At 39.0% G+C, this 14,449-nt stretch overlaps 1 protein-coding gene across 4 annotated transcripts; it reads left to right on the forward strand.

The window, feature by feature from the left end:
• The first annotated feature begins 1,027 nt into the window (after positions 1 to 1,027).
• Positions 1,028 to 14,138, forward strand: gab3 (GRB2 associated binding protein 3). 4 transcript variants are annotated; one of them, XM_051937768.1, is made up of 10 exons: positions 1,028 to 1,235; positions 4,687 to 4,987; positions 9,115 to 9,271; positions 9,365 to 9,825; positions 10,690 to 10,739; positions 11,064 to 11,310; positions 11,665 to 11,755; positions 12,187 to 12,271; positions 13,290 to 13,379; positions 13,634 to 14,138. In XM_051937768.1, the coding sequence occupies exons 1-10, from the start codon at positions 1,071 to 1,073 to the stop codon at positions 13,751 to 13,753; spliced, it is 1,767 nt and encodes a 588-aa protein (XP_051793728.1). In that variant the 5' UTR covers positions 1,028 to 1,070; the 3' UTR covers positions 13,754 to 14,138. The 4 variants fall into 4 exon arrangements, with proteins under 4 accessions (XP_051793728.1, XP_051793729.1, XP_022049011.1 ...); XM_051937769.1 differs by having other exon boundaries at positions 1,029 to 1,235; positions 13,637 to 14,138; XM_022193319.2 differs by having other exon boundaries at positions 1,029 to 1,235; positions 9,365 to 9,810.
• The last annotated feature ends 311 nt before the right edge of the window (positions 14,139 to 14,449 follow it).

The following is a 14,449-nucleotide window of genomic DNA, read 5'->3' on the forward strand; positions in this document are numbered from 1 at the left end:
GAAAGACAGAAAGCCTTTCACGCTCACACACATCTACAGCCAATTTAAAATCAATTAATCAATCTACTGTAATCTACTGTGGGAAGAAGATAGAGCACCCAGGGGAAACCCCCACACATGCATAGGGCTGAAAATGCAAACACAGTAGGAAAAAATGCAATCTTAGTTTTCCTTTCGACAGATTAGAGTTTTGAAATACATGAAAATATCAATAAAAATGGCAAAACTATAAAATTTAAAATATATACATTAAGTTCTGTTTATTTATATTCAAGCTTAATACTGTTAATATATTTCTAAAATTAGGTACAATTAGTTAGATGTTCTGTATAATTACAGACATTTTCACAACAAAAATGTCCAATTAGTTTTTGCCATATGTATATTGTCATGTATATACACAAACACACATACATACATATATACGTACACACAGGTTATCATTATCTAAAACACATGATCTAATGTAAAATTGAGCCTACAAATTAATATTTATTATAGAAATGACTGTTATTTTCTGTTATTTGTTACATTTTTGCAGCCTAAACATGTATGTTTGCCTGTACAAACCGTCTCACCTCATGTTTCCCAATGTAGATCGGGACTCTAAAGTAACAAAGATATTTTACTTTCACAACCTGTCAGGGCATAATTTATTGAATGTTATTACTGCAGTAAGGGCCAAAGAGAAAATCTGTGTTGACGCTATAAATATTTAGCCTTTACCAAGACTTTTTTTTTGAAAGCTTATCTGTTTGTAGACATGCTTTAGTTTATCTTTAAGCATCAAGTAGAGCAGCAGGGTGATTCTACAGACCTCAGTCTTTTTAATCACAGATCTCCCAACAACATGTGACACTTCTACATACTGTGTGCTGCCAGTCTCATTCCTCAAATCTCATTATGTGTTTTGTCTTTCCTCTTTGGCCAGAGCTCTGTCTATTAACACATAATTCTCTCTTTCTCTCCTCCTCTTTCTCTCTCTCTCTCTCTCTCTCTTCTCTGTGCTGTGATCAATTTCTTTACTTCCTCCTTTTGGACTGGCTGAGCTGAATACCAGAACACAGGATATGCTTCACACTGCTCTCAGTTCCACAGCAGCAGCGGCAGCAGCAGCAGCAGCAGTAGCGGCGGCCGTGAGGACGACACGCTCTGCAGTCAAGATGAGTGCTGGGGATGTGGTCTGCACGGGCTGGCTCATTAAATCCCCTCCGGAGAAAAAACTAAAGAGATTTGTGAGTAGGAGTACACATCATACACTTGTCTTTTATATGTCCTCTGCCAGGAGGAGGAATGCCAGGTTGTGCTACTGAGCCTGTGTGTGTGTTATGATGTGGAATGAGGATTTAGAGGCATGCTGACTTGAATGTGTGCTTTTGTTAAACTGTAATTCAGCCTCCCTCATATGATCTTCCCCATTTCTATTATAACAGCTTACTTTTGCGTGTCGGCTTGTGGAGGCAGTTCACACTTACGCCAGCTATGTGTTATTCTTATAAGAGTACATCTCACTAACTGCAGATGGACTTCAGACAGAAATGGACACGTTTCTACACATAATTGCTCACATGAACAGCATCCAGCCGTCACTGTTTTGTGGTTGTTGGGGTCATGTGATAACACTGGGCTGTCCACTCGCTCTGTGTATGTGTTTGTGTGATGAGTATTGTGAAACATGGGAAGTAATGTCAGCGGCAGTCAGACACTTGAGCGACAAGCAGAAATAGCCAGCTGTATGATGGCTGTTTGTACTTCCTCTGTACGAACGAAGGAGGTGGAGGGACATTTGTCAACAGCAGTGCAAGGAAAGGGTGGGTGGAGGCGTGTGTTGACGGGGCTGGGGGTTCGGGGCGGGAAATAGAAACTTATTTTAGTATGCTATGCAAATCCAGTTGATGCTGTGAGTGTTTGTGCAGACAGGTATTTGCCTTATTCAAATATCAGGTGGTGGAATGAAAATATTAATTATCCTAGTCAGAATTATCTTTGTATACGATGTCTGAACAGTGTTGAGGATAAATGGTGGTGCAAGACATGGTTGTTGTGTTGCTCAGAAACAGAAGCACTTGGATCAAATTTTGTTGCGTTTCCACTCTTTGCCCTCATAAAGACACATTTACCAGTCCAGTGTGTGGTTTAGCAGGCGTTTATACTCACACGTGCTTGCATTGTGTGTACTGATCTTAATTGTTACATTGAAGCTACCAGAAACATTACCAGAGACCCTATAAGGAAAAGACTAGCCACCTAAATAATCCTAGATGTAAACGTATAGGAGAATTCCATAAGAGGATGCCGAACATAGCGGTTGTATGACACACGTACTGCCCCCCAGAAAAACAATCGTCTGCTTTGTTACAGCTAAACGGGGGAACATTCAGCCAATTGTGGTGTCATGAAACCATGTGTAGCAGATGTTTAGACCCTCCACAGTGCTGTAGAATAGTCTGACTTCACCTCAGTCTTTTTTGTACTTCTCTAAACCGATCAAAATCGCATTGGCAAGTGGTGCTAAGCCCAGGATGTAGCGATGGTGCAGAGACGGTGGAATTGTTTTGATGAAACATTTGCATACATTGATTACAAATCTTGAGCAAAAGCTGAAATTTTCAGCATGAAGATTTCTTCTCAGTGACTATTAGGTTTCTTCCTGTAGCGAATGGGATTTGGAAAACAGAACACACAAATAGTGACAGGTGAGGAGAAAGTGGGGTGAAGTATATGGACTAAAAGGCAGGTTTATACCCAACGTCTACTTCTGGGAAAACAGATTAGTTGAAATATAATCTGCGGAGCAAAACACTTTCTTAACTTTACCTTGGGGCTAAGTCATCAAACTTGTCGGCTTGTTTTTTTATTGGTAGTGATGAATATAGACCCCTTTTTTTTCTGGTGAACATTTGAAATTGTGGTAATGGCTCTCTGCACATTGATGTAGATAGGGGCCTGATCATTTGCCCCACAGTACTACTACTAGGGTGTTACCAAGATGGCTGCCAAGTGATGAGACTTGCCTATAAGGACGTAGACACAATCTTATTCCAATCTTTTCAAATTTTCATCACTGATAGTTTGAAGGAAACATATTTTATCCTAAAAGTAATTTTTTTTTTAAAAAAAGGAAAGAAAATTTTGAGATCTTACAAGGTGATGTAGACATGTAATATCTCCTGCAAGCATTGCTGATGTGAAATCTTTAGATTGTTGAACATAGCATCTTATCCTGTCTTTTACTAACAATGTAATAATAGTGGCTAAATTCCATTAAGCTTGTTGAGTTGAATAGAACAGACCTGTTATTGTTATTGGTAACACCTGTACTTTTACAGACCTTATGCTATCTAAGTCAAACTATCTGTTGTGAAAAAGGTCTGTTGTGTTTAAAATGGTGTAAATATAAACCTCAGTTCACATGTAGTTTTTAGCTTTTTATCTTGAATATATTTACCCCCCCCCCAAAAAACAATCTCAGCTCAAGGTCTGTTTATTCGTGAGATTTCACAGCTGTTGCCAAGTGTGACCAGAGTTTCATTCTTAGGTCACACGATGGCAGATAAGCAAATATGGGGAGGAAGATCATGAAATGTGGTTGAAAGGCTTGGAAAAATGCAGTAAGCAGGCCTGTTGAGCTTCAAATAAATGTAAGATAACCTTTGTATTTTTTGATTCAACATTGATATCCACAGTCTGGAAAATTATAGATAGAAATATATAGAAAAGCTTGGAAGTCCACTTGAATGAAAAATGGCACTATAGCTTTGTATTTATTTGTTTTCTGTTTTTTCTAACATCAAAATATAACAAACAGTGATGAATTTCTACACTTGCGTCTGTTATATTCACCTGGATGGACACTGCAGCTCATTTTTTAGAGCGCAAATACTTTTCATATTCAGACCATCTATAAGGATCAAATTGCCATCTGTCTAGTTACGGTTTCCTCTTAAACTTGGCAGGGTTATTGGCAGTAAGTGTGGTGTGTCTAGCCATTTCCTGGTATGTACACATAAATTACCAACTGACTTGTGCAGGAGCACATTACCCACATGCAGAAAAGTGTTAGTGTCAAAAAAGTAGGAGAAGCTCCACCCCAGAAAGCGCACAAAGCCACAAAACCAAGTGTGAAATGATACCGCCTTAACATGCAGCTTTGTTATTCTTGTTTAGTTTTTTTTTCTTCACATAATTACTATTTTTACTATTGAAAATTGACACCTTTATGGCCAGGATAGCACTCTGTCTGCAGTGAGCTCTCAGGCGTTACTTTCTGCAAGCAGATCTTTGGAGCTAAAAATACCTTTCAGGACAGTTTCAGTACTAAGTTTTCAGTAAGTTTTCGGTATAAACCAGTCAAGTACTGTATAAATACCTCTTTCATTCTGTTAGACATTTTCTGCTAAATACAGTGAACTTCCTCTTCTTTGTACTTCTGGGAAATGTGAGTTGAAGTTCCGCTTACTGACCATAACAAAAGCAAAAAATTGAGTTTAAAGTTGCGAAGTTTGCTGCTGTGTGCAGGAGCTGTGATCAAATTCTCATGACTGGTGATGACTAATAAAACGGTGGAGGTGGGAGACAGAGAGATGTTGTCGTTAGAGCTATGAAGCACTGTGCTTCAAATGAATAATAATTTAGTGGATGTTTAAACTGACACCATGAAAAACTCTCTGTTCCTTTCACCTGCAGGCCTGGAGAAAACGCTGGTTTGTGCTTCGAAGGGGTCGCATGAGCGGTAATCCTGATGTGCTGGAATACTACCAAAGCAAGAACTCCAAAAAGCCAATACGCACTATTGACCTGAAGGAGTGTGAGGTCGAAATGCTGAACGGACAGCTTCGGATAAAGCGAGACTTCCATGGGAAGCACCTCTTTGTGGTGAAGACCTCATCCCGAATTTTTTACCTGGTCGCCAAAACTGAGGAGGAGATGAACAGCTGGATCAGTAGCATCAGTCAGATTTGCCAGTTTGGGAGCCTGGAGGATCATGGTAAATACAGAAATTCTTTGCAGTTTGACATGTGACTGTGATAAGATTTTCAGTTCTGAAATGCACCCGTCTGGCTGAAAATTAGAAGGTGCTTGAACAGATATACCTCAGCGGTCCCGAGGAAATTGGTGTCACTTATCCCCACAAAGGAAGTGGCGCCCTGAAAAGCAAACTTTTCGAGGTCAGAACCAACTGTTTGTTTGGGGCTTGATGGTTTTCGGTAAAAACTTCACAGGCTTGTCAGGTTTGCAGCATAAGGTTGCAGTTTACAGGCAACAAAAGTGATTATTCAGCTCCTCAAGTTTGCAGTGAAATCCTGCTTTAATCATGTCCAAAATGTAGCTTTAAAGAAGGGTTAAGCCTTGCTAATTTTTTGATATTTGAACTCAACAGCAAAACAAACACACCCCTCACTTCAGTGCTCCTTCAGAGGCCTTGAACAACAATTTCATGGATGTGCATTACCATATAAACAACAGTAATGACTGCATTCGAGCCTTATAGGCGTAGAATTACAATTGGGGCCTCGTTCATTTGGCTGAAGCACAACAAACATTATGAAACATCATCAAATGAACAACATGCAAGCACAAAAACACAGTGTCTAAAACACAATGGAGTTAAAACATAGTGACAGTTAGTCGCTAGAGAACGTAGAACCATAAAGGCTGTGAACATCGTCCTTTCTCCAGTGGAGCCTGAGCCAGCACCGGCAGCAACTGGAGGAGCCTGGTGGAGGTTGGAAATCTTACAGTCTATCTGTGGAAAGAAATAGAACCCCGCGGTGTTAAAACTAGCTTTTCTTTCTACATTTTCCAATGCAAAAAATAACAAAACAATGTTTTCAAAAATTGAGTTAATGAAGTCTTCTCGAAGGGCTGCACAGTGACGTGGTGGTTAGCACTTTCACCTTGCAGCTAGAAGATCAACGGTTCGCGTCCCGGTCTTCCTGGGATCTTTCTGCGTGGAATTTGCATGTTCTCCCTGTGCATGCATGGGCTTTCTCTGGGTTCTCCGGCTTCCTCCCACAGTCCAAAACATGCTGAGGTTAATTGGTTACTCTAAATTATCCGTAGCTGTGAATATGAGAGTGATTGTTTGTCTGTATATGTAGCCCTGTGATAGACTGGCGACCTGTCCACGGTGTGCCCTGCCTTCGCCCTAAGTCATCTGGGATAGACTCCAGCCCCTCTGCGACCCTAACAATGATTAAGAGGTGTATAGATAATGGATGGATGGGTAGCCGTCTGGAAAATGTGTAGGGATTTATAGGACTGTTCTGTGACCATGGTCTGCCTGTGCATAAGCAGGAACACAACCTGTTGCTGGTTTGATTGACTAGTGAGCATGGATTGGTCCAAGATACTTTCCCATTTACAGAGTGAAGTCTGAGTAAAAACACCAACTAGCGAACCACGAGGAGATATTTGCTCAGCTTGACATAAAGTGATATTGGACTATAGTCACATACTCCAGCTTTACCTGAGAAATTCCACGTACATTAGTAAAAATGGCCAACTAAATGTGAATACATGAAGTAAACAGTATTTGCATTACTTTTAGTTAAATGTTACAGTGTAGATTTAAAATCACCTGAGGGACAAAAACTAGATGTTTAGAAATAAATTGCAATCATCCATCTGAATGATTAGTGTTTGAAAGTGTAGTAGTGACCTTCAGAAACACTGGAATGGCAAAAAAAAAAAGTCTAAAAATAAACAACTAAACAGTGTGCTTCCCACAAAGCTGTGGTCATTTCAGGTTGGCTAGATAGCCTGATAAATATCTCTGTAACTGAGCTCTGAGAGCCACACACAATGACACATTGTCAAACTGTGGTTGAAACCATTTGACTCCGATCAGACATGGTTCACTTTCCATGGAATCAGCAGTAGCAACAACAACAACAGCAAGTAAATATTGTAGTTATTTAAAGTTTTCATACATGTTAGCCCCTTTGGATGCTCACCAGTGTCAAACAACAGAAAGATCTGTAAAGAAAATCTGAAATGCAAAATTTATTTGATATTAACATTTGCATTAGGAAAAAATCAGCAAAAAACAGTGCATCATCTGCATCACCGTACCAGTGTTAACAGGGAATACACAAACTGTACAGTGTGTGTGTAAGACATCACGGGGCAGCTTTTGGTGCGGATGATACAAAGGAACAACTTCCATTGAAACTGCAACCAATGACTGTACATCAGACGGACGATCAGCCACAGATGATGATGTTTGTGCTTCCCGAATCCACTGCTCTGATATATGCAGTAAGGGCTGAGGTCATACTTTGCGACATTACAACACAATTTGCTGATGGATGCAGCAAACCACCTGACTGAACTTTATCCACACATATGATGATGATGATTTTTATTAACCCACATGATCTTATGCGTACATCAGTAAGCAATGTGAAGGATAGAAAATCCTTATAATTTACAAATTCCGTATGGGTTGACACATTTGAACATTAGAAATCACATGTCTTTGGTGTCTGATGTTTGGAATTAGGCCATCACCGTTTAGTTTTTAAAAAGACAGACAATACGAATGAAAACTGAATATGGCTAAGAACTTGATGACATATGCTAATGTGGTTGCAACACCCCCACCCCCAGCACCCACCCTGTTGTGTTGTCAGGTTTACTCTAGTGACACAATAATTTACAAAATGAACTTCATGACAATTGAAGGAGGCTTGAGACTAGCAACTGAGAGTGTAAACTGATTAGGAAAATTTTTACTGAATTAACAAATCAAGCAAGAAGTTGGGTCATTTTCTTCCACACTTCTGTACAATCAGATGTCTTTTTGCAACCAGGGAAGATGCCCCCTGCTGGCATTAGAAAGACTGCAGGTTTGTAGCACCTGCAGTCTTCCTCGCATTGGCTTCACTTTTCAAACTCAGAGGCTACGTCCATCTTTTACATACAGTCTGTGTGAAGATCTAATAATATTTTTAATACTTTTTCTTGACACAACACAAGTAAATTCAGATGAATGCTTTTGCCAAGCAGTGTCATTAGTTAAATGACTGCAGAACAACACGTAATCTCACGTTTAATCAGGAATTCAAGTGTTATCTGTGTAAACAGGGTGTTTCCAACGTTTAAAAAGGTTGTAGTGCTACATGCTACTTGTCACGTGGCTTAATGCTGCTTTGGTATCAGAGGAGATAACAGCAGATCAACAGGAAGCCATGGAGTTTGCATCACACTGACGTAAACATTTTTGTATTACTTCCCTGCTTGGGGAGTCAGTGTGATTTTTTTGTAATTCATCAAGTCTTACTTTTATTGCTTTTAATCTCTCAGTTTACACCATAATTCGACTGTGTGCTGTCAGGCTGCCTGACTCTATGAAGTGAAAGCAGAATAGGGATATTTTGTGGGGGGCTTTAAGACTGTTCTGTTACAGCACTGTTATCTGCATGAAGGAGATAGAGCAACGGCAAAAAAATGCTGATATCCTGCTCTCCAGGTTACCGTAAATCGCACATACAGTCAGAAAAACACACACATAAGTAGCGGGTTTTACTGAAAAAAATGATATTCCACATATCACTGCTGTAGTTTTGCAGATGTGTTGCTTTTAGTTTAGACTTTTTCTGAGAATGTAGGACAGCAACAGTGGATCCTGTCTTGATCTCAAGAGCTCTGCGAGGCAGCACCTCATAACTTTTGCAAAGGAATATAAAAGGTTGTTCTGCACCCACAAGAGAACGTAAACATCTATTAAGGGTAGCGAATGTTTCATGTGAACTTGCAAAGACGTTTGGATTTCGTGTTTTACCACACGATTCAGCAGGGACGGCCTTGACTCCGTGGCCTTGAGTGAAATGGAATGAAACAAATTTCTGAGCGAGGGCCAAACTGACTGAAAGAGAGAAAGAATATATCAACAAAAGAGGGAACAGGGCACGCATGTGTCTTCTTTCAAAAAACCTGAAAAAAAAACACTTTTCCTCTTTTCAAATTCACCTACTCTGTTTATATGGAGTGAATACAGGCTGAGAGAAGCCATCATGTTGTCAGCGGGACTGCAGTTTCTCTTCACTCCTTAGTGGTTGTGACATTTCAGAACTACATTCTCTCTGTTTGTCTTTGACTCTTTTTCAACAGAGAGCTCAGAAGAAGGCTTTCCTCACACTCCCACCTCCCTCCAGCTGCCACCTGACAGCCCTGACCGAGCGTCTGTAGCAAGTCAACCAGATTCCAGTTATCCGCTGGACTACCTCTTTCTCTCGCAGTGTGAGACGGGGAGCGTGAGCACTAGTAGGTATGTACAATCTGCAAAACCTCTGACACAAGTTGAAGCGATAGCAGTAGTTCATATTTGACTAATGTGTTTTCATTTTGCCCACATCCCTAGACATGACAGCTTTTCAAACTCTGACATCTCTCTGGAGCAGAAGTCATCAGACGATGCTGTCAAGGACATTTGCACTGACTGCTCTTCATCCTCCATCTCTCATCCCAGTCCCAGTCCGTGTCTTTTCCCCAGCGGGAGGTTGACTAACCCTCCCTTCAGCGCTCCATGCATCTCTATAGCTCTACCATCATCCTCTTCCTCTCCACTGCATCACTGCGCCACAAGTGTCTTCCAGTTTGACAAACCCTATTCTTCCGCGTCATTTGAGGCAACGGGCGATAAACAAACACCTCCTCCGCTGCCACCCAAGCCTAATCACCTGTCAGAGCAGCTAAGTGATGAAGGAGCTCAGAGGCCGAGGGCAATGAGTACGCTGCATTTCTCAAGCAATGGCACATTATTTTCCCGGAGGACCTCTTTGTCGAGCCTGGACCATATCAGAATAGGTAAATCCTCAGTGTGTAAGTAAAGAACAGAGCAGAATCTGAGGAAGCTGCTCCCACCAACATTAAACATAAACCTGGTGCTATTACACTGTAAATAAATAAGTAAATAACATTTTTCAACAGTTTAATAGGGAAAATTTCACAATTTTCACAACAGTTTTCCTTTTTTGCACATTTTTTTTTCTGTTTTGTTAAATTAAAGATATGTAGTACAATCACAAAATGTATATAGGCCAAAAATATAAATAATGTTGACATCAAAAATCTGTACTTCAACAAATGCTAATAGTCTTTTTAAAATTGACCATGGACTTAATTTGACTTAATTTTTACTGTATTTAAACCATCAATAAATATCATGATTTGCAGATATTTGCCATTATTTCAAAGAAAAATCTGCTTAAAAAAGTGGTAAATATCTTTTTTACCTGTTATTTTACGGATTTTCCCTGATTTGCGAAATGATAATAATAAAGAATGAATTATTAACGGGCATGTTGACTGCAAATAAGGTAAAGGAACAAACCACAGCTAAAACTACAAATAACATCCACATTAAAAATCAGTATTTTTACTTATTCATTCATGTACAGTGTGTAACCATAAAATTTGATTGTTTTCCTGTATTTAAATCAGCTACAAAACATTGTTCTTTTACCGATATTGCCATTATTTTTCACAGATTTTACTATTTTTGTTCCAGTTATGTAATGTCATGATGATTTTACAATAACCCATTGCTTTCAAACCTATTTTTTCTGGCACCCATGCTAGCAGATTTTAACCATTTTTATGGATTTTTTTTAACAGTACGCGATAGGGATGCATGTGGATTAATAAAAAAATGTTGTTTATTAAATAATATAATGTCTTTTTTAGGTGATGCTGATAGCAGACTGATAATGACCAGGAGGCAAAGTGTTAATTTGGTAAGAGGCTCATCAGTAGCGTTTAACACTTTATTTAGACATTTTGTGCTAAGCTAAGCTAACTAGCTGCTTCCTGTAGGTTTATCTTTATTATACAGACATGAGAGTGGTGTCAGCATTTACATCTAACTTGGCAAGAAAGCAAGTCATTTCTCAAAATGTTGAACTATTCCTCAAAATCTGGTATCATTTCTCTATAAATAAAAACTTGAGATACAAATAATTATATTCTACTCATGGCAGCATTTTACAATTGTTCCACCTTTACTACTATGACAATGTAGTGCACTTTTCCTGATCTCATGGTGCTTTGTCGTTTTGCAGCCTTGTTTAAATATCACACAAGTTCAAAGCTACCAGGATGAGTCATATGTCCCCATGGCGTCCCCGTCTCCTGTCCTTGCTACTGTTGAATGTGATGGTTACATCCCCATGAGCCCCATGGCATTCAGCTTCCTCAACCCAAACTGCAGCGTGGAGTCGTCCCCATCGCTCAGCCAGCTCATGTGCTCACCTGGAGATCTTGCACCGCCTCCGATTCACCGGCACCTTAAGCCTCATCTGAGGAGACGTAAGAGCTCTCCCAGGCCCAGCTGATTAATGATTTAAATGTTTGGCATTTTGTAAAAAAAAAAATAAAGTGAGATGTAACTTTATCTTTGGCTGGAGGTTAGAGGATCATTTCAGGGTCTGTGAACTTGAAACAACATGTGTTAAAGAACGTGATTGACACTGATTATGATTTGGATCCATGTCCTGATTCTCCCACACTGACACATGCTAATTCATGGAAAATGTCAATGTAGAATACATGCAAATGTCAAATACAGATATTTTGAACTTTGCTACCTCAGACCAGGCCTTTCCGTGCCACATTACAGAGTTCTGACCGATCCCTTAACCCTTATCCTTTTCTCATCCACAGATCGACCTCCACCTCTTGACTTGAGAGGCCTTTCTACGATCACAGAATGTCCCACTCATCTCCCTTTGAGCAGGGCAATGACCGAATCGTGGTAAGACGATACAAAGTGTCTTTTATGAACCTTAATGTAGAGTACATAAATATGGCAGATGACATGACTGTGATAATTTAACACTCTCTTTTTTTGACCATTTAAATTTCAACAAAATTCACACTAGAGAGAAAATATTCTTTATTTTCTAAGTCCTAAATTGAAGTTGTAAAGCCCGAGGCCTGTACTGTATGGCCGTGTATACATTGCAAGTTTATCCTCCATAATGAAGAAAATTGTCAGTAACTTGGATTAAGATGTTGCCTTGTCGTGTTTTGTTATGAGAGCTAAATAAAGATGATAAGGTAAACCTAATCCTGATTATCAAATATTTTTCTGTTGAATTTTTTCTATTTCTGTTCATAGACTTTCAAAGTTATGTAGCAATCTAACTCAAATTCCTCACATTTTTGTGTATCGTGTAATTGCAGCTTTTCAAAGAACTGTTTACCTCTCGAAAGCAGACTTGAAAATGGGGACAAATCAAGAGATGAAGGCACAACCTCCTCCACAATGGTAAAACTGGAATACATATTTTTACAGACTGTAACTCAGTCTTACAGTTTTCTTTAATGCTACTAGTATGTTTGTCTTCGTTAGACATTAAAGAGGACCTTTGCCCCTTATTTCATTCAATACACTAAAAAGATGCTCCGATGATCTGGGCTTAGTGACTTAAAAAGATGCTGAATCTAATTTTTCTCCAGCTTTAGCAAGGACCTAGATATTACTGACAACAGTTGGTCCTCAAAAGTACCTCTGGTGGTAACGTATACTCCCTGTGTAGTTAATTAAATCAGCGTACCTCCATTTGTCATGTAGCTTGTATCAACATATGAATCCTCCACTTACAGCTGGTTAAAAACAGGAAATTTGATGTAAATCTGTGTATCATCATATTCTGATTATATTGCAGTGTTTGTACAGATCTGTATATGCATACATCATGCATTTACCCATCATGCATGCAAAAATAGCTCAGTTGTTGTTAATGGTAACATTAACCGTATCTGAACAAAACATGACTTCATTCTGCTGGATTTTTGCTTTACTGAGCCCTTAAAGACCATTAAAATAAAAAACTAAATCTGACACTCTTATAATTCTAGGATGATTCGTCAGTGGAAAAATGTGCTCAAATCTCACAGAATGTGGGTGTGGAAAGTGACTACATATTTCTAAAATGTTATTCTCAGTTATCTGTATTTGCACATTTGTAACAATGAGATTAGGTTGTTTTGCTTTGGAAACTGTCCAATTTACACCATTTTCCAAGGAAAAAAAGCTTTGAGCAAAGCACATTAATCACACATTGTGTCTCTAGACACAAATAGACTCTTAGGTGTTCCTAATGCAATTTGAAAATGAAAACAGGACACGTCTCCTCTATGTATGGTAGTTGAATATTTAATGTGAATGTGAAACCAGTGAAGCTGAATTTTAGCTTGCATGTGTGTATCTAAGTATTTCAGATCCTTTAAGTGGCGAACAGTCATGTTTATGCAAGGTCCTCATCGGTTTCTTTGTCTGCCAGGAATCAACGCAAGAAGCTCGGGGGAGAAGCTCACACCTAGACTATTTATCGCTAGATTTCAACTATGCATCCCCCTCGCCTGTGCAGAAGGTATGCTTTGATTAGATAAATGGCATAAAAGAACTGGTTTATTTATTTAATTAATTCATCTGATGCAAGATTAAGATTAAATGTTTTTGTGCGTGATCCAATTTACTGTCCCCAAGTCCATCAAGAGAACGAATAGTAGGATAAGGTAAACATGACTGACTGCGTGTAGAAGTAAAGTGGAATCATGTTAATTTTGGAGACCCTTTTCAAACCGTTACCACATTGCATCACTGTCTCCTTCTCTGTATGTCCAGCAGAAGCCGTTCCTGTCTGATGAGCACAGAGTGGATTATGTGCAGGTGGATGAGGAGAAGACTCGGGCACTTCTAAGCACCAAAATGGCATGGACAGATGTCCGGCAGTCAAAAACATGACCGGAAGATTCACAATGGAAAAAATAAAACAAAAATCAGGAATACTCACTCGACCACAAAAGGACCAATAGTAAAACCAGCAAATAGGCTTTACTTTGAAAAACAGTACTGAAATACATATATCAGAGTAATTAAAGGTCAATGCTCCTTCAGAAGAGGAAACACAAAATTGCACTGTTAAACTAAGGTAACTCTCTGTAGAGGGGAACTGTAAATACTGCCTGATCATGCACTGTTCACAGTCATTATTGTAGCAAAAGGATTAACCAAATCTTGAAAATGGCTTCATGTTGCTTCACTGTAAAAAATACTTTGTTGTAAATGTATGTATAAAATATGACTGTGAAGAAGATTTTTTTAAATGATAAAGTGTCTTTTTAAAATATTTCTCTCTCTCATTATCTTTTATTTCTCATACTAGTACCCATTTTGACCACTCTGCACCTTTTCTAGGCATTTTCCATAACGTCTACACCAATCAGTAATGTTTCTAATGCAGCCAGGAAGATCATCAAGGGACTCTTGTGTATAATAGGGATGGAAGTAATTACTATTTTCATTTTTTATGAATCTGTTAATTATTTTCTCAATTAATGAATTAGGAGTCTGAATCACCAAATGCTTGTTAGCGTTTTCTAAATCCCCTTTGCTACATAAAACAGTAAAAACAGCCTTTAGCCTATAACCTACCACACT

Source organism: Acanthochromis polyacanthus, chromosome 17 (genome assembly GCF_021347895.1).
Source record: "Acanthochromis polyacanthus isolate Apoly-LR-REF ecotype Palm Island chromosome 17, KAUST_Apoly_ChrSc, whole genome shotgun sequence".
Taxonomy (NCBI): Eukaryota; Metazoa; Chordata; class Actinopteri; family Pomacentridae; genus Acanthochromis; species Acanthochromis polyacanthus.